Consider the following 27,657-nt stretch of genomic DNA (forward strand, 5'->3'; position numbering starts at 1 on the left):
CTCCACCTCCTCCAGCAGCAACTCAGGGAACCCTGCCCTGGCACCACTGGCGATCTTCCTGCGGCGTGTGGAGAAGCTCCCATGCGACAGGGTACACCGGGTGGGCCCAGGTCTCCACAGTGGCTGGACGATGTGGAGGATGAAGCCCACCTGAGGCAGGGGGTCTCGGGGGGAGTCAGGCTGGGTGGCCAGACCCCCTCACATCCTGCAAAATCCTCCCAGGAAAGCCACAGAGGCAGAGAGCCAGCAGCACATGGGGCTCCCTGCTGGTTCATTCTCCTGGAGCTTCCCCGGTGGCCGGGAGCACTCCCATGTGGTGCCAGGGTTCAGGCTGCCCACTTAGATTCGGTCGGAGTAGCGGTCTGGCACAAGGACGCCTGGGCTGGTCACCTTCTTGGTCTCCACCACGGTCTTCAGCTCAGCTAGGAAGCACATGTGTTTAGACACGTCAGCGGCCGGCCGGCACCTGGATGCCCCCGGGAGGTGAGAAGTCCCCCACACCCACTACAGACACCCCATCCTGTGTCCATCCCCCTGAGGCAGTCTCGTGGGTAGAGCAGAAAGCCAGACAGGGCTCCGGAAGGCTTTCCGGAGGAGGGGGCATTCACACTGGGGCTTGGACGTATGCATAAGAGTTTGCCTGGGTTGGGGAAGGAGTGAGTAGGGAGCCCCAGTGGCCTCACCATGTCGATGGCAGCAGAGCCAGGCTTAGGAGGACCCTGGAACTGCCCCCCAAAGATGGTGAACGCGAACTCCTACACATGTCTGCAAACCCCGAAATATAATGCTTCTTCCTCCAGGAAGCCCTCCAGGACTCTCTCCTGGAGCAGGGCTAGAGGACTTTCCCCATGTCTTGGGGGGGGGTCCCCACTCACTAGTGTTGATGAGAAACTGGTTGGAGGCCCCAGGAAGGTCTTTGTAGTGGATGTTGGCGCTAACAGGGCCACCAGCACGTGCAGGTCTCTGAAGGGGGAGGGGAGAAATAGGCCCCGCCCATGATACAGACCCCGCCCCGTCGTGACCACGCCCCACCCGGCCCACTAGTCACTCCCCCCACCCCGCACGCTGTGGCCACGCCCATCGACACAAAAGCCCCGCCCCTGGCCTATCCCCAACCATTCACCAGGGCTAGTCTAGCCCTGGCCACGCCCCTGCTGTGACCACGCCCCCAGTACCCCAAAGCTCTGCCCGGGCTTCTCCCCAACCACTCGCCAAGGCCCATCTAGCAGTGGTCTTGGGGGGTCTCACACAGCCCCTCCTCCGGGAAGCCCTCCCTGCCTTCTCCCAGACCACGAGGGGGGGCATCCCTGGCTTGCAGAACTCCTCTTCATGCCCAGTGCCCAGGCGGTGGCGCGCTGGGTTAAGCGCTCACATGACAGAGCACAAGGACCCAGGTTCAAGCCGCCTGCAGGGGGGAAGCTTCACAAGTGGTGAATGAAGCAGGGCTGCAGGTGTCTCTCTCTCTGTCCTCTCGGTTTCTCCCTGTCTCTACCCAAAAGTAATATTGATACAAATAAACCCAGGCCCATGACCACCTCCCATCCGGGGAGGACTGGAAGCACCATGGTCCCCAGAGGTGTGCCCCTGGGCGGGCTGGGGGACCTGGAAGGCTCTGAATGTGAGGGCGATGAGGGCCACCTCGAACACGTCCAGGCCCCACGTGTTGGCGCCTCCCAGCTCTTGGGGGACACAGGAAGGTTGATGGTGGAGCTGAGGGTTGAACCCGGGACCACTGAGGCTCTGACACGAGCGTTTCTTCGCAAAACCCCTGTGCTGTCTCTCCAGCACAAGGTTCCTCACTCGCATGGGGGGGCATGGAATGCCACACCAGCACATGCAGTGCTGGGCTTGAACCCAGAGCCTCAGGATCACAAGCCCTAAGCTCCACGAGCTGAGCTGAGCCATCTCCTTGCCCTGGCCTCCTCCTATAGCTAGAGATAGAGGGCAGGGAGACAGTCTAGTGCTTCTGCAAAGGGACTTCATGCCGGAGCCCCAGGTTCAACCCCCAGCGCCACCATCAGCCCCGGCTGCTCTAGAAAAAGAGAGAGAAGAAAAAGTAGAGGAGAGAGAGGGGGGGGGCCCGCTCTACCATCCATGAAGCTGCCCTGGTGCTGTCCAGTCCATGGTGCTCCCATGTGGTGCTGGGGCTCAAACCCGGAGCTTCACACAGGGTGAGGAACCTGCTCCAGGTTCTGAGTCCCCTCCTGGCCCCAGGCTGGCTCCCAGCTGTGGGTTGGGGTGCGAGGTGCCCCACCTTGGCCAGAAGCTCTTGCTGGTCAGTGTGGACCCTGGGGGCGGTGGCCTCGGGGGGCTGGCACTGCCGAGGGACATGGCTTCGAGCACCCCTTTCCTAGGCCACTTTGCGGGTGGCACATGGGACCCTGGGAGGTGGCCACCGGGCAGCCATGTGACGACTGAGGCCGGCTGGGAGTGGGACCTTGACAGGGCCGCTCTGGAGGGTCCTGTTGAGGCCGCAGAGCTCCAAGGCCCCCCCCCCCGCCACCCTGCCGGTCACCCCGCCGGGTCCCCACATCCCTGGGGCCCCACCAGGCGCCCTGCCCTGACCCCCCAAACCTGCCTCCTCTGACCACTCCCCACGTGAGTCCCCACCAGGGTTGCTGCAGGGGCGGCTGGGTGGGGCTCTGGCTTTGGAGAAAGGGGGCCCCTCCCATAGGTGCCTGGGGCAGAGGGGAAACTGAGTCCCAGCTGCAGCATGACCCCCCCTGTCAGGGCCCCCTTTCTGGGGACCACCCCTACCCAGGCTGTCCCCAGCTGTCCCTGGAGGCCCTGGAGACCCTCTCCCCAACATAATGAGTCACTCAGGGGGGCGGGGGGCTGCATGTGGGGGTGGGGGCAGGATGGGCTGCAGCATGGGGGGAGCGGCGTGAGGACAGAGGGGGACACTGAGCAGGGATGGCCAGCCCCATACTTGGTTGTGGGGTTCTCCTGCGAGGATTATTGGGGCCCCCTGTCCCAGGCTTCAGAAAAAGACCTCAGATCCCAGAGGGGGCCCCACAGGGCAAGGGGGCCCCCAAGAAGCTGTACAGGCATACATGCCCCCTGCCGCCCCCCAATTTTACCAGTTTGGGGGTTCTTAGAAAAACGAGGCGCTGGGGAAGCGGAGCTCCGGAGAGTTTGGAAAATATGGACTGGACGCCATGCTCGTGGTCAGCCCTGGGGAAGGGTGGGTCACCAGTTAGGGCGTACCCCCTGGATTCGAGCCCTGGCGCCACATGGGAGCACCGTGGACAGCACCGGGAAGCTCCCCACACAGCCGGGTTTGGCGCTGGCTGAGCCTGAGGCCCTGGACCGCCAGCCGGGTGGATGCGGGTGGGGTGGGGGTGCGGGGACCCCGCCCGCCCGGACGCTCAAGGACAGCCCCGCCCGTTGAAGTTGTTTATTCTCGTGAAGATGGAAAACCATGACTCACGGAGCCCCCACCCAGCTCAGGGGGTCAGCGCCCTTGGTCCCTGGGCGGGGTGCCTGCCCTCCCCTGCCCTCCCCTTGGCCGGGTACCCAGGACTGCAGCTGGCTGGGTGGGACTCCGGGGGACCGGATCTAACCTCCAGACTGGAGACCCCACCTCTGCACCCCCCACAGCCCCGTCACGGGCTGTTTCTCTATCTGGGTCGGAAGCCCCCCACCCCGAGATGGAACACCCCACTCAGGTACCCGGGACGTCCCCGGCCACGCCCACCGCCCACCTGGCCCGGGACACGCCCACCAACACAGGCCACGCCCCGGGTGGCACAAACCACGCCCACCAACACAGGCCACGCCCCGGGTGGCACAAACCACGCCCGCTGTGCCGTCAAGCCACGCCCATGGGCTGCCCCAGACCCCGCCCCCAGACACGCTGCCCCGATTTGAGGACCCCCAAGCGGCAGGGGCACCCCCAAATACAGGGGCCCCCAGACTCAGGGACCCCCAGGAGAAGCAGCACGGCTGCCGCCACATGTGTGGCCCCCTCAAGCCCGTGGGTGGTGGGGGGATGGGCTCCAGGGCGCCCCAAACCCAGGGGTCCCGTGCCCAGAGAGCGGGGGCTGAACCGGGGGCTGCGTCTGGGCTTGGGGGCCCCTCCAGGCTGAGCAGACAGGCTCTGTCCCCTCCCGGAACCGGGGTGCGGGAGACCCAAGGGAGAGAAGCAGCGGCGGGGGACAGGGTGGCACAGACCCCCCCCAACCGGCCCGGAGGAAGCAGGGGACCCCGCCAGCCCCCCAAACGCCACAGGGCCGCCTCCAGCTCGTCGTCCACCATGGAGGGGCTTAAGAATGCTTCTGGGGGGAGTCGGGCGATAGCGCAGTGGGTTAAGCGCAGGTGGCACAAAGCACAAGGACCGGCAGAAGGATCCCGGTTCCAGCCCCCGGCTCCCCACCTGCAGGGGAGTCGCTTCCCAGGCGGTGAAGCAGGTCTGCAGGTGTCTGTCTTTCTCTCCCCCTCTCTGTCTTCCCCTCCTCTCTCCATGTCTCTCTGTCCTAGCCAACAACGATGACATCAGTAACAACAACAATAACTACAACGATAAAACAACACGGGCAACAAAAGGAAATAAATAACATTTAAAATTAAATATTAAAAAAAAATAGAATGTTTCTGGGAGGCTCAGAGGGGGCACCGTGGATAAAGCTCTGGGCTCTCGGGTGTGAGGCCACGGGTTGGAACCCTGGCATCGGAGGTGCCAGATAGACACCCTGCTTTTATCACTCATTGTTTAGTAAATAAGTAGTAAATACAGTTTAATAGGGCTGGGGAGACAGCACGGTGGTTCTGCAAAGACATTCTCCCACCTGAGGCTCTGAGGCCCTGGGTTCCATCCCCCACACCACCAGCAGCCAGAGCTCAATAGGGCTCTGGGGAAATTAATAATAATAATGTCCAGTACTTTCCAGGGGAATAGGAGGAATCTCAGTGGGTAGAGTGCACACCTTGGCTGTGCATGAGGCCCTGGGTTCAAGCCCTGGCACCCACAGCAGCGCCATGGATGGCACCATGGGGAGTCCTGGGCTGGTGGACTGGGCGGTGGGGCTATGTCTCTGAGCCCGGTGGCCGCGGCCTCTCCCCACCCTCCTCACCTGCCCAAGCTGAGCCCAGTGGCCGTGACCTCTCCCCGCCCTCCTCACCTGCCCAGGCTGGGCTCCCAGCCCCAAGCTCTGATGACTTCTTGGGGCTGCTCAGTGACCTCCACGCAGCTGGGTGGGGGGGGGGGCGCAGCGAAGGCCCCATGTACCTCTGGGTGACACAGGGCCCTGGGGGCTGTCGGGGGCTGGTTGGGGCTGAGCCAGGGAGATGACACTCAGCTGGGGGTCTGCATCCCACAGCAGCCTGATGCCCCTCTGGTCCTCAAGGGCTGTGGGACTGCAGGCCAGAGGCCTCAGGTTCGAGCCCAGCCACCTTCTGTGCCCCAGGTGGGGGTAACCTCAGGGTGCCCAGGCCTCAAATCTCCCTTTCTTGTTTTATTTTTTTTTTGCCCCCAGGGTTATTGCTGGAGCTCGGTGCCAGCACTATGAATCCACTGCTCCTGGAGGCTATGTTTTTCCTTTTGTTGCCCTGGTTGTTTATCGTTATTATTATTATTGTTAATTGTTGTTGGATAGGACAGAGAGAAATGGAGGGAGGAGGGAAGACAGAGAGGGGGAGAGAAAGACAGACACCTGCAGACCTGCTTCACCGCCTGGGAAGCGACTCCCCTACAGGTGGGGATCCGGGGGCTCGAACCAGGATCCTTCTGCCGGTCCCTGCGCTTTGTGCCACGTGCGCTTAGCCCGCTGTGCAAAATCCAGGCCCCCTTTCTCCCTTTTTTGTTTTTAATTTTTTTAAAACATGGAATGCTTCAAGACTGTGCATGTCCTCCTTGAGCTGGGGCCATGCTGACCTTTCCTGTATCGTTCCGATTTTAGTATACGTACTGCTGAATCAAGCACTCTCCCTTAATTTTGTTATCTTTGTTAGATAGAGACAGCCAGAAATTGAGAGGGACAGGGGAGAGAGAGAGGGAGACAGACAGACACCTGCAGCCCTGCTTCATCACTCGCAAAGCTCTCCACCTGCGTGTGATGACTGGGGTCTTGAACCCGGGTCCTTGAGCATGTCGACAGGTGAGCCACCACCCGGCCGCTTCTTTCATTTCTCTCCTCTTGGGCCGTCTTCACTCCAGACTGGAGGCCGAGAGCAGCAGTCCACTCCACCATCCATCAGCGTCCACCAGTGCTGTCCACTGAGCCATGAGCTGCTGGGACTCAAACCCAGGACCTCACACAGCAACGCATGTGCTCCACCCCCTGGGCTCTCTCCTGGCCTTTTCTTGTTTGTTTTCTCTAGATTTACCCACATATTTATTTCACGAGAGGCCAGAACCCCTGCTCGGTGCTGGCACAGGCACTACTTGGGCTTGAACCCGGGCGGGGCCTCCTGCTTGTGTTGCTGGGTGGGGCAGGGTGCAGCCCTGGCCCCTGGGCTCCCACCTCACCCAGCAGGAAGGACAAAACTCACACTGCGCCTTGCACTGGGCGTCGGGGGACCCAGGACCCCACTTCCTGGAGGGCACCCACTCCCGTCACCGGCTCCCCCCGTCCCCACCCCTTAACCCTCTGAGCACCGTAGAGGTGGCAGAGATGGGGGCTCCCCAAGACAGGAGTTGCCTGTGGGGGGGGTCTCTTGTTGATAAATTATCATTTTTAGATTTTTAAAAAGGTTTTGTTTCATTTTTTCCATATTTTAATTTTGGAAAGAAAAATTGGGAGGGTGAGATAAGAGAGGGAGAGAGACAGAGAAACCCCCGCAGCCCTGCTTCACCACTCGTGAAGCTTCCCCCTGCAGGTGGGGACCGGGGGCTCGAACCCAGGACCTTGTGCACTCAACCAGGTGCGCCACCACCGCCCGGCCCCCAAGAATCGTTGTGCTGTGAAAGTTCAGGCCCGGAGAGAGCTGAGTGGAGTGTCAGCGGGGAAGCCCCCTGGGTGAGGGCGAGGCTGCGGGGGTCCCATCTCTGTCCAGACAAAGAAGGGGGAGAAGAGATGGAGAGAAGAGAGACCCCCGCCCAGCTCCCTGGTGTGCCACTCCCACCCTGGCTGGGGACAGAACTCAGGACCCATGCAGGGTGAGCCTGCGTCCGCCACTGGCCCAGAGGCCAAAAGCCCATCCCGAACGCCTGAAACTGGCCCCTTCTGACCCCCACGGTCGCAGCCCTTCTCTGCCGACCCTTAACCCCAGGTCCCCCAAACCAGCACCAGCTGACCCACCCCCTCCAGAAACCCCCGGCTCCCCCACACCGACCCTGCTGACCCCCATACCCCCTCAGTCCCCCCAGCCCAACCCTCGCTGACCCACCCCTCCAGACCCCAAGCCCCCCCTCAAAACCAGCCCTCGCTGACCCGCTCCACAACCCCCAGCCCCCCCCAAGCCATCACTGGCCTCTCCAGACCCTCCTCTCCCCATCCCCCCAGGTCAGCACCCGCCACCCCCTCCGTCGCCTCCCCCGCCCCCGCCCCAACTCCGCGGGCTGAGCCCCGGCCCCGGAATGAGCAGGCGCGCGGGCCGTGACGGCTTTATTGTCTACACCCCGGGCCACAGCCCGTCCCAGGGGCGCGCCTGCAGCAGGGCTTCGGTGTTCAGCGCCAGGCGGGTGCGGGCGCCCCTCCAAGTGGCCTGCAGCCTGCGCGCCGCCCCGTCCTCCTCCTGCAGTTGCCGCCGCGCCGCGAAGCCCCTCCAGGCCGCCTGGATGACCGTGGCGGCGGCGTGCGGGCTCGGCGCGGGGTGCGCGGGACGCGGGGCTCTGGGGGCGCCCCCCCGGCCCCGGCCCTGCACCACGCGCGTGGGCAGCGTCTGGCCGCAGGTGTGGCAGGTGCGGGGCGAGGCGCCCACGAGCAGCACCACGCTGGGGGCGCCCCCGGGCGCGGGGCTCAGCGCGCGGCACAGGCCGCAGGCGCTGGGCGCACAGGCCAGGAAGCAGCGGTGCGCGACGGGCGCGGGGGGCGACGGGGACGCGGGGCTCAGGCGGCGGGCGGAGAAGCCGCGCCACCCGGCCTGAATGGTGACGGCGGCGCGCACCTGGCGCCCCAGGGCGCTGCGCACGCGGTGTCCCCGCCAGGCCGCCTGGATGACCAGCGCCCACTGGTGCCAGACCCGCACCGTCCTGCGCACCAGGAAGCCGCGCGCGCCCGCCTGGATGGTCACGGCCGCCTGCAGCACCAGCTCCTCCTGCAGCTCCGGGGCCGCCGGCTCCTGGGGTACAGCGAGGGTCAGCGAGGACGGCTGCCGGGGCCGCCGGGGCGGAGGGGGGCAGCGGGGGGCCTGCGGGGTGGTCGCCGGGGGGCGAAGGGGGCAGGCTCCGTGCATGAAGCGGAAGGACTTCCTGCGGCCCAGGGGTTCCTGCCAGCTCTCGGGGGCCCGGGCGGTGGGCAGCGGGGAGCCCCGGGGGGCTGAGGGGGACCCTGGCCTGGGACACGGGGGGCCCCGGGGGCACGCTGGCATCTGCCCATGGCTCTCGGGACTCAGCGGTCTGGCGGGCGATGGCTGGGGGGGGGCTGAGAAATCCCGGGGATGCGGGGGGGACTCTGGGGCATGTTGGGGTGCCGAGGGGCCCCCGGGGCCCTGACAGAATGTGGAGGGTATCCGGGGGGGCCTGGGACCCGCGGGGACCATCAGCTTCTGCCTGTGCAGTGGAGGGCCCGAGGGTGCTGGGGGGCTCTTGCCTGACCCAGGTTGGGCCCCCGGGCCCCCCGACACAGGGGGAGTACTCTGCCAAGGGGTGAGGCTGGGGCGCCTGGCGGAACCGGGTGCTCCTGGCTGCAATGCCAACTCCTCCAGCAAGGGGCCCTGGCGGGGGGGCAGAGGCCAGTCGTGGGCCGGGAAGGGGGAGCTGTCATCCAGGGGACTGGGGAACACCCAGGGGGTGGCTTCCAGGACAGGGGGACTCCCTGACAGCCCAGAAGCACTGGGTTCCAGACAGGGGTGCTCCTCGGGGGACCCCAGCTTTCCCCGGGCCTGAGCACCCCAGCCACAACATGGAACCCTGGATGCAGGGGCCTGGGGGGAGCCAGGTGGGCCGCACAGGGGCCCCCCGGCCATTACGGGGGACCCTGGAAAGGGGCGTGGGGTGATGCCCACCAGCAGGGAGCCCGGCGAAGGGCTCTGGCTCAGAGTCCCTGCCAGCAAGTCAGCCACCATGGCTGAGACCACTGAGTGTGGGGGGACCCTGGAGGGTCCCCTACTCACTGGGGGACAGGGCATGGGGGCTGCAGACACAACCCCGGCCGCCCTCCTGGAGCCTGGGGGCTGTCCCCTGCCCCCCCGCACCGCCCCCTTCTCGGGGTCCGGGTAAGGGGGCGGGAGGCCACGGGCCACACCCGTGATGACCCGGATAACGGACTCAGAGGACAGCTTCTGGCTGATGTCCCTGATCACGGGGGGCACGGGGTCAGGGGGCTCCCAGCTGGGGGAGGAGCCAGCCAAGGAGACCTCTGAGGTGCTGAGGCTCAGTCCCCGGGGCACCGAGGCCCAGGTGTTGCCGGCACAGGGCAGTGGGGTTTGGGGCTCGGGCTGGGGAGAGTCTTGGGTGGCAGGCACCCTGCAGGGTGGGGGTGACGGCAGGCGGGGGGTGTCTCTGGGGCCCTGAGCCCGTTGCCAGCCGGGGGCCAGCATCTCCATGGCATCCGGGGGCTTCCCGATCTCCCCGGAGAGCTGGTATAGCCCTCGGGACTGCTGGCTGAGGTGGGGGGCCTGTGGGTTTGGGGCGAGCCCTGTGCTTGGGGGAGCCACCCGAGAGGGGACCCCCACGGAAGCCTGGCTCAGCTCTCCAGCCACGCTCCTCACGGCGGGGAGGCACGGACGGCTGTAGCACACATCCACCGTGAACGTGGGGGGCCCCAGGGTTGCCGGAGGCTCTGGGGCAGGCCAGGCCCTGGGTCCCCTCCCAGGGGTCCCACTGGACACAGAGCCCAGTGTCAGGGTGGAGAAGAGGCTTGAGGCCACCTGAGAAGCCACCATAGAGCAGGCTGGCGCTGGGGTCCCCTCGCTGGGCACAGGCATCTGGGTGGGGCTGGGGGTCACTCTGGGGGGTAGGGGAGGGTAGGCCCGGCCAGGGAACAGCCCACTGGCCACCGAGGGCTGGGTGAGACTGGGTGTCCTGCCATGGGCCACAGGGGACAGAAAGCTGGCGACTTGGTGCTGGGCTGGGCTGGGGGTCACCCTGAGGGGCACCGTTGCCTGGGCATGAACTGAGGGCTTCTCATGGGTCCTTGATGGCTGAACAAGACTGGGGGTCAGCATGCTGGTCTTAGAGGATGGGGCCTGGATGGGGGTCACCCCATATGTCACTGCTGACTGAGCTTGACTGGGGGTCACCAGGTTGACCTTAGATGATAGAGCTGGGATGGGGGCTGCCATGTTGGTCTCAGATGATGGAGCTGGGATGGGGGCTGCCATGTTGACCTTAGATGATGGAGCTGGGATGGGGACTGCCATGTTGACCTTAGATGATGGAGCTGGGATGGGGACTGCCATGTTGACCTTGGATGATGGAGCTGGGGTGGGGGCTGCCATGTTGGTCTCAGATGATGGAGCTGGTACGGGGGCTGCCATGTTGACCTTAGATGATGGAGATGGGATAGGGGCTACCGTGTTGACCTTAGACCACGGGTCTGGGATGGGGGCTGCCATGTTGGTCTCAGATGATGGAGCTGGGGTGGGGGCTGCCATGTTGGTCTCAGATAATGGAACTGGGATGTGGGCTGTCATGTTGACATTAGGTGATAGAGCTGGGATAGGGGCTGCCATGTTGACCTTAGATGATGGATCTGGGATGGGAGCTGCCATGTTGACCTTAGATGATGGAGCTGGGATGGGGACTGCCATGTTGACCTTAGATGATGGAGCTGGGATGGGGGCTGCCATGTTGGTCTCAGATGATGGAGCTGGGATGGGGGCTGCCATGTTGACCTTAGATGATGGAGCTGGGATGGGGGCTGCCATGTTGACCTTAGATGATGGAGCTGGGATGGCGACTGCCATGTTGACCTTAGATGATGGAGCTGGGATGGCAACTGCCATGTTGGTCTCAGATGATGGAGCTGGGGTGGGGGCTTCCATGTTGATCTCAGATAATGGAACTGGGATGGGGACTGTCATGTTGACCTTGGATGATGGAACTGAAATGGGGGCTGCCATGTTGGTCTCAGATGAGGGAGCTGTGGTGGGTGCTGCCATGTTGACCTTAGGTGATGGAGCTGGGATGGGGGCTGCCATGTTGACCTTAGGTGACGGGCCTTGGATGGATGTCACCTCAAATGTCACAGATGGTCTTTTTTGGTAGGGAGTCACCAGATCGGTCTTAAATGATGGGGCTTGGGTGGGGGTCACGCCACTGAGCATGTGTGGGTGGGGCACACTGGGGGACACCACACTGGTCTTACATGACTGGGTATGCATGGAGGCCACCCCAAAAGTCATTGGTGGCTGAGCTAGACTGGGCATACCTGTGCTGGCCAAAGATGGTGGGGCTTGGATGGGGGCCGCTGGCTGAACTAGACTGGGGGAGCCCGTGTTGGCCATAGATGGTTGGGCTTGGATAGGGGTCACCTCAGTGGCCACAGAGGGCTGGGCAAGGCTAGGGGTGACCTCAAAGGCCATGGGCAGTTGGGTCATGCTTGGAGTCACCCCAAAGGTCATGGGTGGTTGGGGGAGGCAGGAGGTCACCCCAAAGCTCACAGGGGGTTGCCCCAGCATGGGGACCCCCCCACTGGCCACCCACGTCTGACTGGGACTGAAGCTGGGGACCCCCCCACTTGCCCCCGAGAGCTGGCAGGAGGTGGGCGACCCCACGCTGAACATGGTGGGCTCTGAGAAGCTCGGGGTCATCTTGAGGGGCGAGAAGGGCAGATGGAAGGGGGCCGCCAGGGGCTGCACCCCAGGATGCCAGAGGCCGGGGGTCCCTGGGGGCCTCGGGGGCTCCAAGGGCATCAGGCTGCTCAGAGACAAGCTTCTCTGCACCGAGGCCTTGCAAGGGGCCCGGGGGGCACCCCGAGTCCAGCCCAGGGGCCAGTGGTCTGGGCCCAGGCTCATGTCCGGCTGCTCCCGCGGGCCCCAGCGGACACTCAGGGCAACAAGGTTGGACTCAGAACTTTTGGCCAGGACGGGGAGCAGGTGCGAGGCCAGGGAGTCGGCCGAGGGGTCCTCGCCACCCAGGGTACCCCCCAGCGCCTGGGCGGCCAGCAGCGCCCCACGCAGGCCCCCGGCCCAGGCCTCCTCGGATGCCGTGGACAAGCTGCACGAGCTGAGTCCAGAGCTGCGTGCGGGGCCCGAGTCCGTGGAGGCCTGGGAGGTGCTGTCCACAGACTCGGGGCCGGTCCGCCCCCCACGCCCGCGCCGCCGCTCCCGCTCCCGGGGTGCCCGCTGTGCGCACCTGGGATCCGCGGTCGCGGGGGGCACCCAGCGCGCGTGGGGCGCCTGCAGGAGGCTGGGATCCACCCGCGTGTTGAGCGTCCAGAGGGGCCCGGGGGGCGGCGGGGGACCCTGGCTGGTTTTGGAGGCGTGCTGGGCCGGGCTGGGGGGGCCCTTCCTGGGGGCGCGTCTGTGCTCAGAAGGACGGCGGGGCTGCGGGGTCTTGGGGCGCACGGAGACTCGATGGGGGTTCTTGGGCGCCGAGGAGCAGCAGCCCCCGCCCGAGGAGACCCCCATGGGCCAGGGCCCCTGGCAACTGCAGGGTATGCCTCCGGATGCCACTGGGGTGTAAGGGTATGCGGGGGTTCCCGCGCCGCCCCCCAGCGCCCCCCGGCCCGCCCACGGGGAACGGGTCACCCTGCCGGTCGCCTGCGGCCTGTGGGTGTTGGTGGCGGGGCGGTGGGGCTCAGGGGGCTGGTGGGCACTGGGCCCCGAGCCGTTGGCCATGAGGGGCTTCCAGGGGGTGGGGGATGGCCAGGCGGTGGGGTGCACGGGTGCGGGCAGGGGGCCCAGGTCCCACCCCATGGCACGCGGCCCCGCACCGCAAAACAGGGAGGCGTGGCCGTGGCCAGACCCGGCGAGGTCCAGGGCGGGGTTCAGGACGAGGTGCAATGAGGGGCGCAGGGAGCGGTCCAGGGCAGGGCGGAGCGCGGGGTGCAGGCCAGGCCCCCCGGGGAAGGACACACCCAGGCTGGGCGGGGGCCGGCAGGGTGACCCCAGGAGCAGCGCCGCGTCCCCCCGGGCCCCGGGCCCGCCCCTCCAGCAGACACGCGCGCTGACCTGAGCGAGGGGCGCCTTGGCGGGACACAGGGCGGTCCCCAAGGCGGCGAGGGGCCCCCCGCGGAACAGCTGCAGGTCCAGAGGCGCGGCGAGCAGGGCGAGAGCGGGGGGCGCGGCGGGGCCCAGCACGGCACCCAGCTCGCCCTGGCACAGCGCCTGGCCCAGCGCGGCCCGCTCGTCGGCGCTCAGCGCGCGGCACAGCGAGTCCAGCAGGCGGCCCTGGACGGCGCGGCCCAGCTCGGCCCAGGAGCGCGGGCGGCTCAGCACGGCGGGGGCCAGCACCCGGGCCAGCAGCGCCCGCAGGTCCAGCTCGTCCAGGCCGCCGGGGCCCGGCGGGGGGGGCGCGCCGTCGCCCCACGACTCCACGCTGCAGGCGGGGCGCACGGCGGGCGGCGTCAGGGCGCGCAGGGGCCGTGCCGGGTCCTCCGGGGCGGTGGCGCAGGGGCCCCTGGGCGTGGCGGGGCGCGGCTGCAGCCGCTGGCTCAGGCTGGACAGCGGGTGCGGCGAGTGGGTGCGGCTGCAACTCGGGGTCGCCGCCACGCCCGCCACGGCCGCCACTGCCGCCCCGACGGGTGTTTCTGCCGAAGTCGCGGGCGGCGCGGCGGTGGCCTTCTGTCCCAAGGTGCGGGGCCTCTCGGCGTCGGCGGGCGGCCTGGCGGCGCTCCCGGGGGCGCTGGACTTGGGGCGCCCCGCGGGGGGCTGCAGCGTGCGGCCGGGCGGCGGGGCGCGAGGTCGGGCGGGGCCGGCGGGCTGCGACTTGAGCGGGTCTGCGGGGCCCGGGACGCACAGGGCGCGGAGCACGGCGGCCATGGAGCGCAGCTGGTTGGGCGTGCGGCCGAACGCGGAGGCCAGGCGGGCGGGCGGGCTGGAGGCGGGCGCGGCCGTCAGGGTCACGGTGCGACAGGTGTGCTGGAGCGACGCCGTGGTCACGGTGACGGCGGGCCGCCGGGGCCGGGCCGCCCCGGGCGCGGGGGTCCTGGCGGGGCGCGGGCAGGCGGGGGCGGTGCAGGCGGCGGCGGGGACCCCGGGCGCGCGGACGCCCGGCGCGCGGCTGAGCAGCGAGGCGAGACAGGCGGGCAGCGCGGTGCGGGAGGCGGTGGTTGCGGGCGCGGGCGCGGGCGCTGGCCGGGCGGGCGGCGAGGCGGGTGGCGAGCGGCTGAGCAGCGCGGTCAGGCAGGTGGGCAGCGCGCCCCGGGGCGTGGCGGGTTGCCTGGGGGGCGTCCTGGAGGCGGCGGGCGGTGGGCAGGTCCTGGGCGCGGCGGGGCCGGCGGGGCAGGCCTGCGGGGCCGCCCGGTGTCCTTCAAGCGAGCGGGGCGATGAGGCGGGGGCGCGCGGGCACTTGGGGTTCCCGGTCCGGATTCTGGTGGCGTCTCCCTCGGCGGGGGCGGGCACCCCGCGAACCAGCCTGGAGAGTAGACACGGGCGGCCAGACGCGGGGGGCAGCGTGTCCTCCGAGGGGCACTGGGTCTCCTTGTGCGCCATGAGGCGGGGCGCGGGGTTCCCGGGGGCCGCGGGAGGCTCGGGGTTTCCAGAGAGTCCCATTGGCCTGGGGTTGGCGGGGTGTCCGGGAGGCCTGGAGTTTGTGGGGTGTCCAGGAGGTCCGGGGTTCACGGGAGCCCCAGTTAACCTGAGGTTTGCGGGGTGCCCAGCTGGCCCGGGGTTCCCGGGGGCCTCCAGAGGCACGGGGTTTCCAGAGAGTCCCACTGGCCTGAGGTTTGCGGGCTGTCCCGGAGACCCGGGGTTCACAGAGTGTCCAGGAGACGGGGGCATCGCCGCGGGGTGTCCAGCAGGCCTGGCATTCGCGGAGTGTCCAGGAGGCCCGGGGTTCACAGGAGCCCCAGTTAACCCCGGGCTTCTGGGGTGCCCAGCTGTCTCGGGGTTCCCGGGGGCCACCGGAGGCCCAGAGTTTCCAGAGAGTCCCATTGGCCTGGAGTTCGCGGGCTGTCCAGGAGACCCGGGGTTCACAGGAGCCCCAATTAACCCGGGTTTTCCGGGGTGCCCAGCCGGCCCGGGGTTGCTGGTGCTGCGGACGGGCGCGTCGTCGGGCGCGCGGAAACGCACCAGGCGCGGTGCGTGGTAGGGGATGTCGCGGTCAGGGAGCCCCGCGTCCGGCGACGCCCCCGCCCTCGCCCTGCGTTGCAGCCTCTTGTGGCTCAGCCGCCGCCAGGCCTCGTGCACCGCGCGCGCCGTCAGCACCTGCGAGCGCAGCTTCTCCCGCAGCCGGTGGCGCCGCCAGCTCGTCTGGATGAGCGTGGCCGCCCGCGCCTGCAGAATGTCCACCTCGTCCACCAGGATGTTCTTGAAGGCGCGGCTCTCCACCAGCGCGCGCAGCCGCGGGATCCCAGCGGCCGCCCCCTGCCCGTCCCCGCCCGGCAGCTGCGCCCGCGGCGGGCCACTCTGCTCCTCCTCCGGGGTCACCGGCTGCATGGCGGGGCCGCCTGCCCTCGGCCTGGAGGGCGAGCAGGGGAGGGACTGGGCACACGAGAGGACGGGGGAGGGAAGGCAGATGAGGGGCAGTGGATGCTTGATGGATGATGGATGGATGATGGATGGATGGATGGATGGATGATGGTTGGATGGTGGATGGATGGTGGATGGATGATGGATAGATGATGGATGATGGTGGATGACTGACAGATGATTTATGGTTGGATGATGGATGGGTGGTGGGTGGATGATGGATGGATGACAGATGATGATGACAAGATGACTGACGGATGGTGGATGATGGATGGATGGATGGACAGTTAGTGGATGGAAGGATGGATGGATGGTGGCTGAGGGCTGGATGAAGGGGTAAGAGGGTGGTGGGTGGCCTGAGTGACCCCAGATGTCCCTGGGGCAGTGGGCTGGACTGAGGACACACACCCAGCAGAGGGCAGGGCTCCCTCCCCCCAAGGCAGCTGGGAGGCTGAGGACAAGGTACAGGTGGGAAGGGGGAGCCTGCTGGCTGAGAAGCTCCCACCCATCCCAGCCACTCTCCATACCTTCTGGGGCCCTAGGTGGAGCACGAGTGGAGGGTGCAATCCCAGAAGCCAGCTTGCAGGAGGAAGCCTTTGCCTTTCCTGCGCCTAGCCCTGACCCTGGGAAACAGCCAAACAAAACTTTGCTTCTTTTTATTTGTGGGACAGAACTAGAGAGGGAACAGGAGACAGAGAGGGAGCAAGACTGAGAGACACCTGCAGCCCTGCTCCACCACTCATGAAACTTCCCCCAGCAGGTGGTTCTGCAAAACACTCTCCTGCCTGAGGCTCTGAGGTCCCAGGTTCCATCCCCAGCACCACCAGCAGCCAGAGCTTGGCAGGGCTCTGGGAAAAAATTAATTAAACAAATAAAATAAAAGTGACAGGCAGCAGTGGAATCCTGCAGGGCCCAAGCCCCATTGAGAACCCAACCCCGGTGGTAAAAATAATAAACTGGGGGTGCAGTGGGCAAGGCAATGGACTCTCAGCCGGGAGGCCCCGGGTTCCATCCCTGGATCACAGGTGCCAGATGGAGGCTCTGCCTCTCTAAAAATTTAATACTGGAGTTGGGCGGCAGTGCAGCGGGTTAAGTGCACGTGGTGCAAAGCACAAGGACCAGCATAAGGATCCCAGTTTGAGCCCCGGCTCCCCACCTGCAGGGGAGTCGCTTCCCAGGCAGTGAAGCAGGTCTGCAGGTGTCTGTCTTTCTCTCCATTTCTCTCTGTCCTAGCCAACAATGACATCAATAACAACAATAATGAATGCAATAAAATAATAAGGGCAACAAAAGGGAATAAATATATATAAAGTAATATTACAAATAAGAAGTGAATGGATGATGGATGGATGGATGAGAGATGATGGCTGGTGGATTGCTGAGGTTGGATGGATGGATGACGGGAGGAAGATGGGTGTGTGTGCAGTTGTGAGTAGGTGGGCCATGCCCAGCCCGGGACCAGGTGGCAGAGACTTCAGCTCTTTTTTTTTTAAATATTTATTAATTTTCCCTTTTGTTGCCCTTGTTGTAGTTATTGTTACTGATGATGTCGTTGTTGGCTAGGACAGAGAGAAATGGAGAGAGGAGGGGAAGACAGAGAGGGGGAGAGAAAGACAGACACCTGCAGACCTGCTTCACCGCCTGGGAAGCGACTCCCCTGCAGGTGGGGAGCCGGGGGCTCCAACCGGGATCCTTGCGCTTTGTGCCATGTGCGCTTAACCTGCTGTGCTACCGCCTGACTCCTTGGTCTTCAGTTCTTAACTTTTGGGGTGGGGGTGCCTGTCCCCCAGCTGGGCTCATCCCTGGACTCTGGTCAGTGGGTTCCCCGTCTCCCCAAGGGAAGCTGGGGGTGAACAGGGGCCCTCCGACTCTGCGGCCAACAGTGATCTGCCCAGTTCCCCGACTGGCTCAGAAGACCAGGCCCTGGGGGTACCCTGGGCTCTGCAGGGCCCCTCTGGTTTGGGGACCCCACACAGAGAGCCGAGGACTGCACCCCATCTTGAGGGACAGCTGGGAGGGAAGTCGGAGGACTCTGAGGACCCGGGAAGGGTCGGGGTGCCCCCAGGCCCCGCACAGCCCCCCCAGGCCCACTCACCTGCCCCCTGAGCTGGACCCACCCGCAGAGCCCAGTGGGGGCCTGGTGGCTGCCCCTTTGTGATGTGTTGCCAGGTTACGGCCAATCGCAGTTGTGGTGATGGGGTTCTAGAAGGGGCCAGGCATCCCCACTTATGAGGACCAGGATGTCGGTGCCCTGGGGCTGGAGGGGACGCAGAAATCTGCCCAAGACCCAGGAGCCATGCTGTCCCCCCCTTTCCCGGGGGCCTATCTGACATTTGGTTTTCCACACCATGGGGAGGCTCTGAAGGGGCCTTGTGCTGAGCCCTTGCGGGGTGTGCTGGGGGTGGCGTCCAGGGTGGGGGATGCTGTTTGGGAGGGCCTTTCTGTACTCCCTCAGCCTGTAGGACCCATCTCCCCCACCCCTTGGGGCAGAGTGGGCTGGAGTGGACGGGGCCCTGCAGCTGTGCTGCCCCCCCCCCCAGCCATCCTTTTTTTTGGGTGTGTGTATATAAATTTTTATTTTCTTTTGCCTCCAGTGTTATTGCTGGGGCTAGGTGCCTGCACTGTGAATCCACTGCTCCTGGAGGTCATTTTCTCCCCATTTTTGTTGCCCTTATTATTATTGTCATTGTTGGATAGGACAGAGAGAAATGGAGAGAGGAGGGGAAGATGGGGGGGGAGAAAGACAGACACCTGCAGACCTGCTTCCCCCGTGTGTGTGTGTGTGTGTGTGTGTAATTTTAGGGCTGTTTGCATTTACCAGAGCCCTGTTCAGCTCTGGCTTATGGCGGTGCAGGGGGTTGAACCTGGGAAATTGGAGCTTCAGGCATAAGTCTCTTTGCAGAATCATTATGCTATCTACCCCTGCCCCTATAATTTCAGTTTTTTTTCCCCATTCTATCCACTCTGTTTTATTTATTTATGAGAAAGAACCAGACATCACTCTGGCACATGTGCTGCGGGGATCAAACTCAGGACCTCATGCTTGAGAGTCCAAAGCTTTACCACTGCGCCACCTCCCGGATCACTTTCTTTTTAATTTTTTTATATTTATTTATTTAGTCCCTTTAGTTGCTCTTGTTTTATTGTTGTAGTTGTTATTGATGTTGCCGTTGTTGGATAGGACAGAGAGAAATGGAGAGAGGAGGGGAAGACAGAGAGGGGGAGAGACAGACAGACACCTGCAGACCTGCTTCACCGCCTGGGAAGCGACTCCCCTGCAGGTGGGGAGCCGGGGGCTCGAACTGGGATCCTTACGCCGGTCCTTGCGCTTTGCACCACCTGCACTTAACCCGCTGTGCTACCGCCCGACTCCCTTTTTTTTTTTTTTTAAGAATTTTTAAATATATATTTTCCATTTAGTTGCCCTTGTTTTTATTATTGTTGTTGTTATTGATGTCGCCGTTGTTGGATAGGAGAGAGAGACATGGAGAGAGATGGGGAAGACAGAGAGGGGGAGAGAAAGACAGACACCTGCAGACCTGCTTCACCGCCTGGGAAGCGACGCCCCTGCAGGTGGGGAGCCGGGGGCTCGAACCGGGATCCTTGCGCTTTGCACCACCTGCGCTTAGCTCACCGCGCCAGCGCCCGAGTCCGCCCTTGCTCCTCCGAGTCATCTGGTGGCCGGGAGCCGGGCTTTCCGGATGGAGAGACAGAGACAGAGAGACAGGCAGGGATCCACAGCCCAGCTTTCCCAGCACAGTGGAGGTTCGGCTCGAACCCGGGGCGCGCACAGCAGAGCCGCGTCTTGCCGGAACTGGCGCGTCCCCAGGTCACGCAAACCGGCGGGCGAGGCGGGAAGCCGCTCGGGCTGCAGCTCCGCCGCGCCGCCATCCGCGGGCTTCCCCCGGTGCGCGGGGCTCCCGCGTGGTGTCCGGGGCCGGTCGCCGGCAGCCCGTCCCGGTGCCCGGTGTCCGCCACGCATCCATCGGGGGGCTCCGCGGTCGCGGGTTCGCGCCGCGCTCCACCCAGACACGAGGGCGGTGCACACGGCCCGGGGGTCGCGGTCTCCCTGACCCCGCGCAGGACCCGGCGGCCGAGGGGCAGCACACGCCCCCCACCCCGCTCGGCCTGAGCCCCGCAGCCGCACCGCCCGCACGCCCGCCCGCCCGAGGGCCCAGGAGCCGCGGCCGCCGGCAGGGGGCGCGCGGAAAGAGGAGGCGGAGCCGGCGGCGTGACGAGCTTTTACTGGAAACAGACGCGGCGGCAGCGGACAAAGAGGAATGTGGCCGCGGGCGGGCGGGGCGCGGGGCGCGGGGCGGGCGCGGGGCGCGGGGCGGGCGGCTCCTCGGCCGTGCCGCCTCCGCCTTTCTCCGTCCATTTCCGTAAAAAACACAGCACGACCCCGCCCGCGTCCCGACAGTCGCCCCCCGCGGCCGCCGACAAAGGCGGCGCCCCGGAAGCGGGAGGCGAGTGTGGCGCCGGCCGGGTCGGCTCGTCGGCTTCCGGGGACCGCGGGGTCCCGCCAGGCTCCGCCGCCAGGCCGTCGCGGTGCCGCCGCCCCCAGGCTCCGGTGTCCGGCCCGTCGAGGGTCCCTGCCCAGCGCGCCGCCGCCGGCCCCGGGTCCGAGCGCGCTCAGCGGGTCCCATCCGGCCGCCGGTCCCGGGTCCGAGCGCGCTCAGCGGGTCCCATCCGGCCGCCGGCCCCGGGTCCGAGCGCGCTCAGCGGGTCCCATCCGGCCGCCGGCCCCGGGTCCGAGCGCGCTCAGCGGGTCCCATCCGGTTGCCGGCCCCGGGTCCGAGCGCGCTAGTAGGCCGGCACCTGGTGCTGCGGCAGCAGCTGGCAGCCGCTGCTGACGTGGCTGAGCACCTTCTGCTTGAGCTGCGCCACCTGCGCGCGGAGCAGGCTGGCCGTGGACGCCAGCTCGCTGTTCTGCGACTTGAGCGCCTTCACCTTCTCCTCCAGCCGCGAGATGCGCTCCAGCTTCCGCTTGCGGCACTTGGACGCGGCGATGCGGTTGCGCAGCCGCTTGCGCTCGGCCTTGATGCGCTCCTGCGTGTCCATGTCGATGGGCGACAGCGGCGGGCTGTCCCCGAAGCTCGGCACGTCGGGCACCGTCTGCGGCTCGTCCTTGAGCGCGGCCAGGCGCGGCGGCGGCGGCCCCAGCGCGCCGGGGGGAGGCGGCGGCGGCGGCGGCGGCGGCGGGAAGGCCCCGGGCTCCGCGTAGCTGCCCAGGTCGGCGTAGACCGGCGCGTCGGGCGGGGCGGCGGCCGGGCCCAGCTCGGCGGGCGGCGCGGAGGCGGCGGCCGGGCCCGGGGCCCCCCCGGCGGGGGCGGGGGCGGGGGCGGAGGCCGGGGCGCCCAGCTGGCTCTGCTTGTGCAGGTCCTCCAGCGCCTTGACGAAGCCCTCGGCGAACTCCTGCTCGTCGCTGGCCGCCGGCTTGGGGTACAGGAACGGGGGGCTGGTGGGCGTGGTGGTCACCAGCCCGTTGGACTGGATGATGAGCCGCTCGAGCTCGGGCGATGCCAGCTTCAGCAGCCCCAGCTCGGGCGCCGCCAGCAGCCCGTCGGGGGGCGCGGCGGGGCCGGGGGCGCCGTCGGGGGCGCGCAGGGCGGCAGGGGGCGGCGCGGGCCCGGCCTTGAGCGCCGCGGCCACCTGCCCGCCCAGGCCGAGCGCCAGCGCGTCCTTCTTGAGCATGGCGCCCGCCGTCGGGGCCGCCGCGGGGAAGGCGAAGCCGCTCAGCGCCTCGTCGCCGTAGAAGGGCGTTTCCATCCTCTGCCGCCCCCGCCGCCCCGGCCCCGGGGGAGTGGCCGCCCGTCCGGGGGCGCAGCTGCGCTCGGCCCGGCCCGGCCTCCTGCGCGGCCCCGCTCCTGCGCGCCGCCCGCCGCCGCCCGCGCCCTTATAGCCTCGGCCGGCGCGATGATCTCACCTCCCCTGCTCGCCATTGGCCGCGGGTGACGTCTTCATTTGCATACGGGGCGGGGCGCGGGCTCCCGGGCGGCGGTTGCCCGGGTGACGCGGGGTAAACGCACAACAGCGCGCGGCCTTCTGGGTTGACGTCATGGGGGCGGGCTCCGCCCCCGGCCCCCGCCGCGCGCGAACCGGGTGGCGTGAGCGCCCGGCCCGCCCCGCCCCGCCCCGAGCGCGGAGGCCCGGCGGCCAAGTCACCCCAGGGCACGGGGGCGCGGGGGGCGCGGGAGGGGACACCGGTTATTAAGCGACCCCATGGTGCGGTGGGGGGGGCCCAATACTAGGTGGGGACCCAATATTTAAGTCACCCCCGGGCGCTGGGGATTCCTGGGATGGGACCCAGCACTCAGGGGACTGGCGATGGGTAGGTGGGCCCCCGGGTCTATGTCACCCTAAGACGCCTGGCGAGGACCCCAGTGTGTGCGGAAAGGGTCCCAACACTCACCTCACCCCTGTTGCGTGGGGGTCCCCCGGTCGGCGGGGAAGGGGACAGCTACTGTTACTCCCTGGCATGGGGGTCTTGGGTTATAAGAGGATGGGGAGGGGTCGGGGTGAACAGGAACGGAACCCACATCTTAAACCTGCGGGGAGGGACCCCAGGGTGCGGGGAAGAGGGCCTGCTGCAGAGACCGCCCCATTGTGGGGGTCCCAGTGTTGAGGTCACCACCCGTCGCTACCCCCTCCCCGGGGTCGGGGCATGTGCACTGGGGCTGGGGGCGCCTAGCGGCTATGCCGTGGGGAGCCCAGCGCCCAGCCCCCCTCCCGCGACCCTTATGAAGGCCTGGGCAGGGCGCCCCCAACCCAGGTTCCGGGCCTCCCTGCCCTGCTGGGCCTCAGCCAGGGGTCCCCCCTACCCCCCCCCCCCAGAGAAGGTTGTTTGGGGACCCCCTCCCCCAGCTTGTTCCGGGCAGAGACTGGGGTCTTCCCTGGGTGGGGGTGCCCTAGCTCCCCGAGACCCCGAAGACCGCCCGGGGCTGGGGAGGCGCCCAGGAACCGGGTCACGAGTGGACGTGGGGACCCCCAGGCACAGCTGCCCCCCATCTGGGCCCTGGCCAGGGAGGTGGGAGGGTGGCCCTCTGGGCTTGTCCCGTGCTCGCGAGGGCACCCCTGGGCCTGCGCCGGGCATGACACCCTGCCCCTGTGTGCCAACTCCTACACCTGCCTGCAAGCCCAGGGCGCGGGGCCGCAGACCCTGAACTGCTCCCCTGGGCCGGGGCTGCTCTGGCCGCGGATGCTGAACTGGGGGCTGAGCCAGGGGGCCCACAGCGGGGCTCGCGCTCCCACTCCGGGCTCCTCTGCTTTCTGCCCGCAGACAAGGAGTTAAGCGGGGAGGGGGAGGGGGCCTGCGGAGCCCCCCAGCCCAGGCCTCATTCCTGGCTTCAGGTTACGGGAAGTGTGGGGCCCCTCTGCCTTCCGCAGCCCCCCACCCCATCTCGAGAGTGGGAGGGTCGCCGCAGGCCCGGGGCTGCAGGGCAGGGCGGCCGGGGGAGCCCCCACCCGGGAGGGGAGGGCCTGTCGGGCGCCCATTTCCTCCCCGCTCCGCGTCTGGCACCGGAAAGGGACCCCAGCCGGGGGCCTCCCGGGGCGCTGCCGGGCCTCCGCGCTCGGCCCCCACGTCTGCTCGCCCCGCCCCCCAACCCGGCGGGTGCAGACGCGGAGCGGGGTGCGGGGAGACCCGGGCAGCACCCCACCCCCGCGGCAGGGAGGAAGTGGCGGGGCGCGGGGAGGGGCCCCACTCTCACTTCCCCGGGGACAGGGCGCGGCTTGAGGGTCCCACCCCCGGGAAGGGGCCCGCGCTCGGGGTGGGGGAGGGGGCGCGCCTTGGACCCCCGGCGGCCTTGACGTCGGCGTGACGTCACGGGACGGGGTGGACGCGGCGAGGCTGCAGGGGTTCCAGCGCGGGGCCTCCCCTGCTAATCCAGCGGGGCGGGGGCGTTAACCCCTTCCTCCCGGGGAGGGGGTGCAGGTGCCGCCCCAGAACTCGCCCCCACGGTGTTCCGGGGGTGCGTAAGCGGACCGGCGGGGGCCCCTTGGGGTGGGCAAGGAAGGGGCTCGGGCCCCTGTGGAGCGAGGGTGCAGGGGGGCTGCCCCGGGCGCGTCTGGCACAGCAGGTGCCGCGGGGTCCCCTAGGCCCCGGCTTCGGGCTTCCAGCAGTCGGGGCGGGCGGCGAGCGGCCCCCGCGGGTAAAAATAGCGGTGGGGTGGCGGACTGACTCAGCCGAGGTCGGCCTCCTGGCTCCCCGCTTCCCACCACCCAGCCACCCAGCCACCCAGCCAGTCCCGGAGGCAGAGACCATCTTCTGCAGGTGGGGGCTGGGCTCGCCCTTCCAGAAGGCTCGGCCGCCGCCTCCCTGCTGCCCCCACCCGGCAGGCGGGCGCTGGGCGGGCCGCCGTATTTTTAGGCCTGAGCCGCCCCAGTGAGTCACCGGGCGCCCACCCAGGAGCAGCGGGGGTGCAGCCCCTGCCCCCAAGGCCTGAGCACCCCGGCTCCCCGCTGCCCCCACCCACCCCAGAAGCCCAGGGAACCTTCTGGAAGCCAGAGGCTGGGGCTCGGCTTTATTTTGACTCCATGCTGGGGGCAGGAGGGGCGCCCCAACTGCTGTCAGGACTGGGGTGGGGCGCCTGGACATGCTGGGGGGGTCACAACCCGGGGCCCACACTTCAGGGGTCACACGTGGGGGGCACACCCCGGGCCACACTTCAGGGGTCACACCCCGGGGCCCACACCAAGGGTGCATGTGCTCCCCGGCGCAAGTCTCCCGGGCGCAGAGCTCAGCTGGACTCGTGCCCAGCGGCGGCCTCACTGCTTGCCCGCCTGGCGGCCCGGCTTCTTCTCCGGCTGCCCTCGGCCTGTGCCCGTGATGCCGCCTCGGCCCCGGCCGCCAAACACACCTGCCGGGAGAGGGCGCTGCAGTGAGCGGGCACCCCAGGAGGGGTTCAGCGGGTAATGGGCGCCCGACCGCCCGTCCTCCCGTCGGGGTGTCCTTACCTCGGCCGGCGCCGCCCAGGCCGCGCCCCTTCTGCGCCTTGTGCTGCTGCAGCCCCCCGCGGCCGCGGCCCTTGGCGCCCGCCTCCTCCTTGACCATGTCGATGACCTCGTCGGGGATGCGCAGGTACTTGATGGTGCTGCCGCGGATGTAGCACTCGGGCATGCGCCAGAACTTGTCGCCGTCCTGGGGGCGGGCGGGCGGGCGTCAGGGACCCCCGTGTCGGTTCCTGCAGCTGGGCCCCCAGACTCCGACCGGGGACCCCAACTCGCCCCGCCCGCTACCGGCCAGGGGGGAAGCCAAGCCCCCTAGTGGCCACCTCAACTCCAGAGCAGTCGGGGCCCCAGGACCCCCAGAGTCAGGGCCCCAGGACCCCCAGAGTCAGGGCCCCAGGACCCCCAAAGTCAGGGCTCCAGCACCCCCCAGAGTCAGGGCCCCAGGACACCCAGAGTCAGCGCCCCAGCACCCCCAGAGTCAGGGCCCCAGGACCCCCCAGAGTCAGGGTCCCAGGACCCCCAGAGTCAGGGCCCCAGGACCCCCCAGAGTCAGGGTCCCAGGACACCCAGAGTCAGGGCCCCAGGACCCCCAGAGTCAGGGCCCCAGGACACCCCAGAGTCAGGGCCCCAGGACCCCCAGAGTCAGGGCCCCAGGACCCCCCAGAGTCAGGGCCCCAGGACCCCCCAGAATCAGGGCCGCAGGACCCCCCAGAGTCAGGGCCCCAGGACCCCCAGAGTCAGGGCCGCAGGACCCCCCAGAGTCAGGGCCCCAGGACACCCAGAGTCAGGGCCCCAGGACCCCCCAGAGTCAGGGTCCCAGGACACCCAGAGTCAGGGCCCCAGGACCCCCCAGAGTCAGGGCCCCAGGACCCCCCAGAGTCAGGGCCCCAGGACCCCCCAGAATCAGGGCCGCAGGACCCCCCAGAGTCAGGGCCCCAGGACACCCAGAGTCAGGGCCCCAGGACCCCCCAGAGTCAGGGTCCCAGGACACCCAGAGTCAGGGTCCCAGGACCCCCAGAGTCAGGGCCCCAGGATCCCCCCAGAGTCAGGGCCCCAGGACCCCCCAGAGTCAGGGCCCCAGGACACCCAGAGTCAGGGTCCCAGGACACCCAGAGTCAGGGCCCCAGGACCCCCAGAGTCAGGGCCCCAGGACCCCCAGAGTCAGGCCCCGGGACCCCCAGAGTCCCGCCCGCAGGCGCCCGGCCTCACCCAGGCCCCCAGCCCGCCGCAGCCCCGGCCGCTCACCCGCGAGGTGCAGATGACCTCCCGCAGGTTGACGTTCATCCAGTTGTCGCAGCTCACCAGGTGGCCGTTGTAAGTCTCTCCATTCTTCAGCTCTACCAGCTGCGGCCAGTCAGCACCCGCCGACACCCCCAGGTCACCCCAGGCCCAGTCAGCACCCGCCGACACCCCCAGGTCACCCCAGGCCCAGTCAGCACCCGCCGACACCCCCGGGCCACCCCAGGGACCAGTCACCCCAGGGTCCAGCACCACGCGGGAGGCCCCGCAGGCTGGTGTCTGTCAGTCCGTCTTTGTCTCACAGGAGGGCCTGGCCAGGGGAGGCCCCGCAGGCTGCTGTCTGTCTGTCTGTCTCTGTCTCTGCGTGTGGCGGGCCCGCCTGGAACTCACCATGGGGTGGTTCTGCGCCGTCTTCAGCAGCGACAGGGGCAGCTGTGGGGGAGCAGGAGGTGACAGCCCTGTCCCCCACGAGGACCCCACTCCCCATCTGCTGCCCAGCCCGGGGGAAAGAGTGAGAACCAGTCACAGGACACCTGGGACCACCACCCAGTCCCCGGGCACAGGCCAGGAGAGGACTAGGGCATCTGGGGTCTGGGGGGACCTGGGGACTGGGGGGACCTGGGGGATGGGGGGACCTGGGGACTGGGGGACCTGGGGACTGGGGGACCTGGGGACTGGGGGACCTGGGCACTGGGGGACCTGGGGGATGGGGGACTGGGTCTGGGGGACCTGGGGACTGGGGGACCTGGGGGACTGTGGGGACCTGGGGACTGGGGTACCTGGGGATGGGGGACTGGGTCTGGGGGACCTGGGAGACTGTGGGGACCTGGGGACTGGGGGACCTGGGGACTGGGGGACCTGGGGGACTGTGGGGACCTGGGGACTGGGGGACCTGGGGATGGGGGACTGGGTCTGGGGGTACCTGGGGACTGGGGGGACCTGGGTCTGGGGGACCTGGGGGATGGGGGGACTTGGGGGACCTGGGGACTGGGGAGTGGGATGACCTGGGGACTGGGGAACCGGGGGACTGGGTCTGGGGGACCTGGGGACTGGGGGGGCATGGGGACTGGGGGATGTGTGGACTGGGGGACCTGCGGTCTGGGGGGACCTGTGGACGGGGGGTGGGGACCTGGGGTCTGGGGGACCTGAGGATGGGGGACCTGGGACGTGTGGACTGGGGGACCTGCGGTCTGGGGGACATAGGGACTGGGGGTGGGTCCTGGGACGTGGGGAGTGGGTGCTGTTGGTGGGGGAAATGGAGCAGACCCGCGGGGCAAGGGGCACCAGGAGTATGTGGGACCTGGGGACACGGAAGGGACAGGCGCCTCCGCAAACCCACAGGCCCCGGCCCGCGCGCTCACCATGATGCCGGGCTCGCGCCCTCTCCCGCCGCCTCCGCCGCCGCCGCCGCCGCGCGCCGCAAGCCGAACGCGAGTGACCGCGACGACAGCCAATCAGCGCGCGGCCGTGCGGCGGGCAGCCAATCCGCGCGGCGTAGGCCGGGACGCAGAGGCGGGCTGGGCCGTATTCCAGCGACTTTCGGCCCGGCCGTAAAGTGCCGCGAACGGGGGCGGGGAGCGAGCGAGTGCGCGCATGCGCGTTGCCAGCCCGCCACCCCCCCCCCCCCCGCAGGGTTCCGCGGCTCCTGCTCGCGAGTACCCGGAGCCGAGCTCCGGCCGGGGCCGGCATTCCTGGGCTCAGTTTACCCCCTGAGAAGGGGCCCGTGGGTGACAGCGGGGACCAAGGGCCAACCCCTGCGGGCGCTCCTTGCACGTCGCCGCCCCCGGGTGTGAC

General features: G+C 67.9%; 3 protein-coding genes, 1 long non-coding RNA gene and 1 other non-coding gene across 9 annotated transcripts; 1 reads left to right on the forward strand and 4 right to left on the reverse strand.

The window, feature by feature from the left end:
- Window positions 1-5,814: 5,814 nt before the first annotated feature.
- LOC132535689 (U6 spliceosomal RNA) lies at window positions 5,815-5,921 on the reverse strand. Its single transcript, XR_009547404.1, has one exon. It is a non-coding gene; the product is annotated as a U6 spliceosomal RNA (small nuclear RNA).
- Window positions 5,922-7,533: 1,612 nt separating this feature from the next.
- On the reverse strand, window positions 7,534-15,642 carry IQCN (IQ motif containing N). Its single transcript, XM_060181416.1, has 2 exons — window positions 11,248-15,642; window positions 7,534-11,208 (listed from the first exon to the last, which is right to left on the reverse strand). The coding sequence occupies exons 1-2, from the start codon at window positions 15,640-15,642 to the stop codon at window positions 7,552-7,554; spliced, it is 8,052 nt and encodes a 2,683-aa protein (XP_060037399.1). The 3' UTR covers window positions 7,534-7,551.
- Window positions 15,643-20,429: 4,787 nt separating this feature from the next.
- JUND (JunD proto-oncogene, AP-1 transcription factor subunit) lies at window positions 20,430-21,563 on the reverse strand. Its single transcript, XM_060182387.1, has one exon. The coding sequence runs from the start codon at window positions 21,442-21,444 to the stop codon at window positions 20,479-20,481; it is 966 nt and encodes a 321-aa protein (XP_060038370.1). The 5' UTR covers window positions 21,445-21,563; the 3' UTR covers window positions 20,430-20,478.
- A 2,614-nt stretch (window positions 21,564-24,177) lies between these two features.
- Window positions 24,178-27,328, reverse strand: LSM4 (LSM4 homolog, U6 small nuclear RNA and mRNA degradation associated). The gene is made up of 5 exons (XM_060182424.1): window positions 27,225-27,328; window positions 26,254-26,295; window positions 25,870-25,968; window positions 24,631-24,814; window positions 24,178-24,533 (listed from the first exon to the last, which is right to left on the reverse strand). Exons 1-5 carry the CDS (start codon window positions 27,225-27,227, stop codon window positions 24,442-24,444), a joined length of 420 nt encoding a protein of 139 aa, XP_060038407.1. The 5' UTR covers window positions 27,228-27,328; the 3' UTR covers window positions 24,178-24,441.
- LOC132535661 (uncharacterized) lies at window positions 24,811-25,775 on the forward strand. Of its 5 annotated transcripts, none has more exons than XR_009547384.1 (4): window positions 24,811-25,031; window positions 25,101-25,148; window positions 25,195-25,360; window positions 25,407-25,775. It is a non-coding gene; the product is annotated as an uncharacterized LOC132535661 (long non-coding RNA). The 5 variants fall into 5 exon arrangements; XR_009547385.1 differs by having other exon boundaries at window positions 24,811-25,008; XR_009547381.1 differs by having other exon boundaries at window positions 25,101-25,360.
- Window positions 27,329-27,657: the final 329 nt, after the last annotated feature.

Source organism: Erinaceus europaeus, chromosome 23, assembly GCF_950295315.1.
Source record: "Erinaceus europaeus chromosome 23, mEriEur2.1, whole genome shotgun sequence".
Taxonomy (NCBI): domain Eukaryota; kingdom Metazoa; phylum Chordata; class Mammalia; order Eulipotyphla; family Erinaceidae; genus Erinaceus; species Erinaceus europaeus.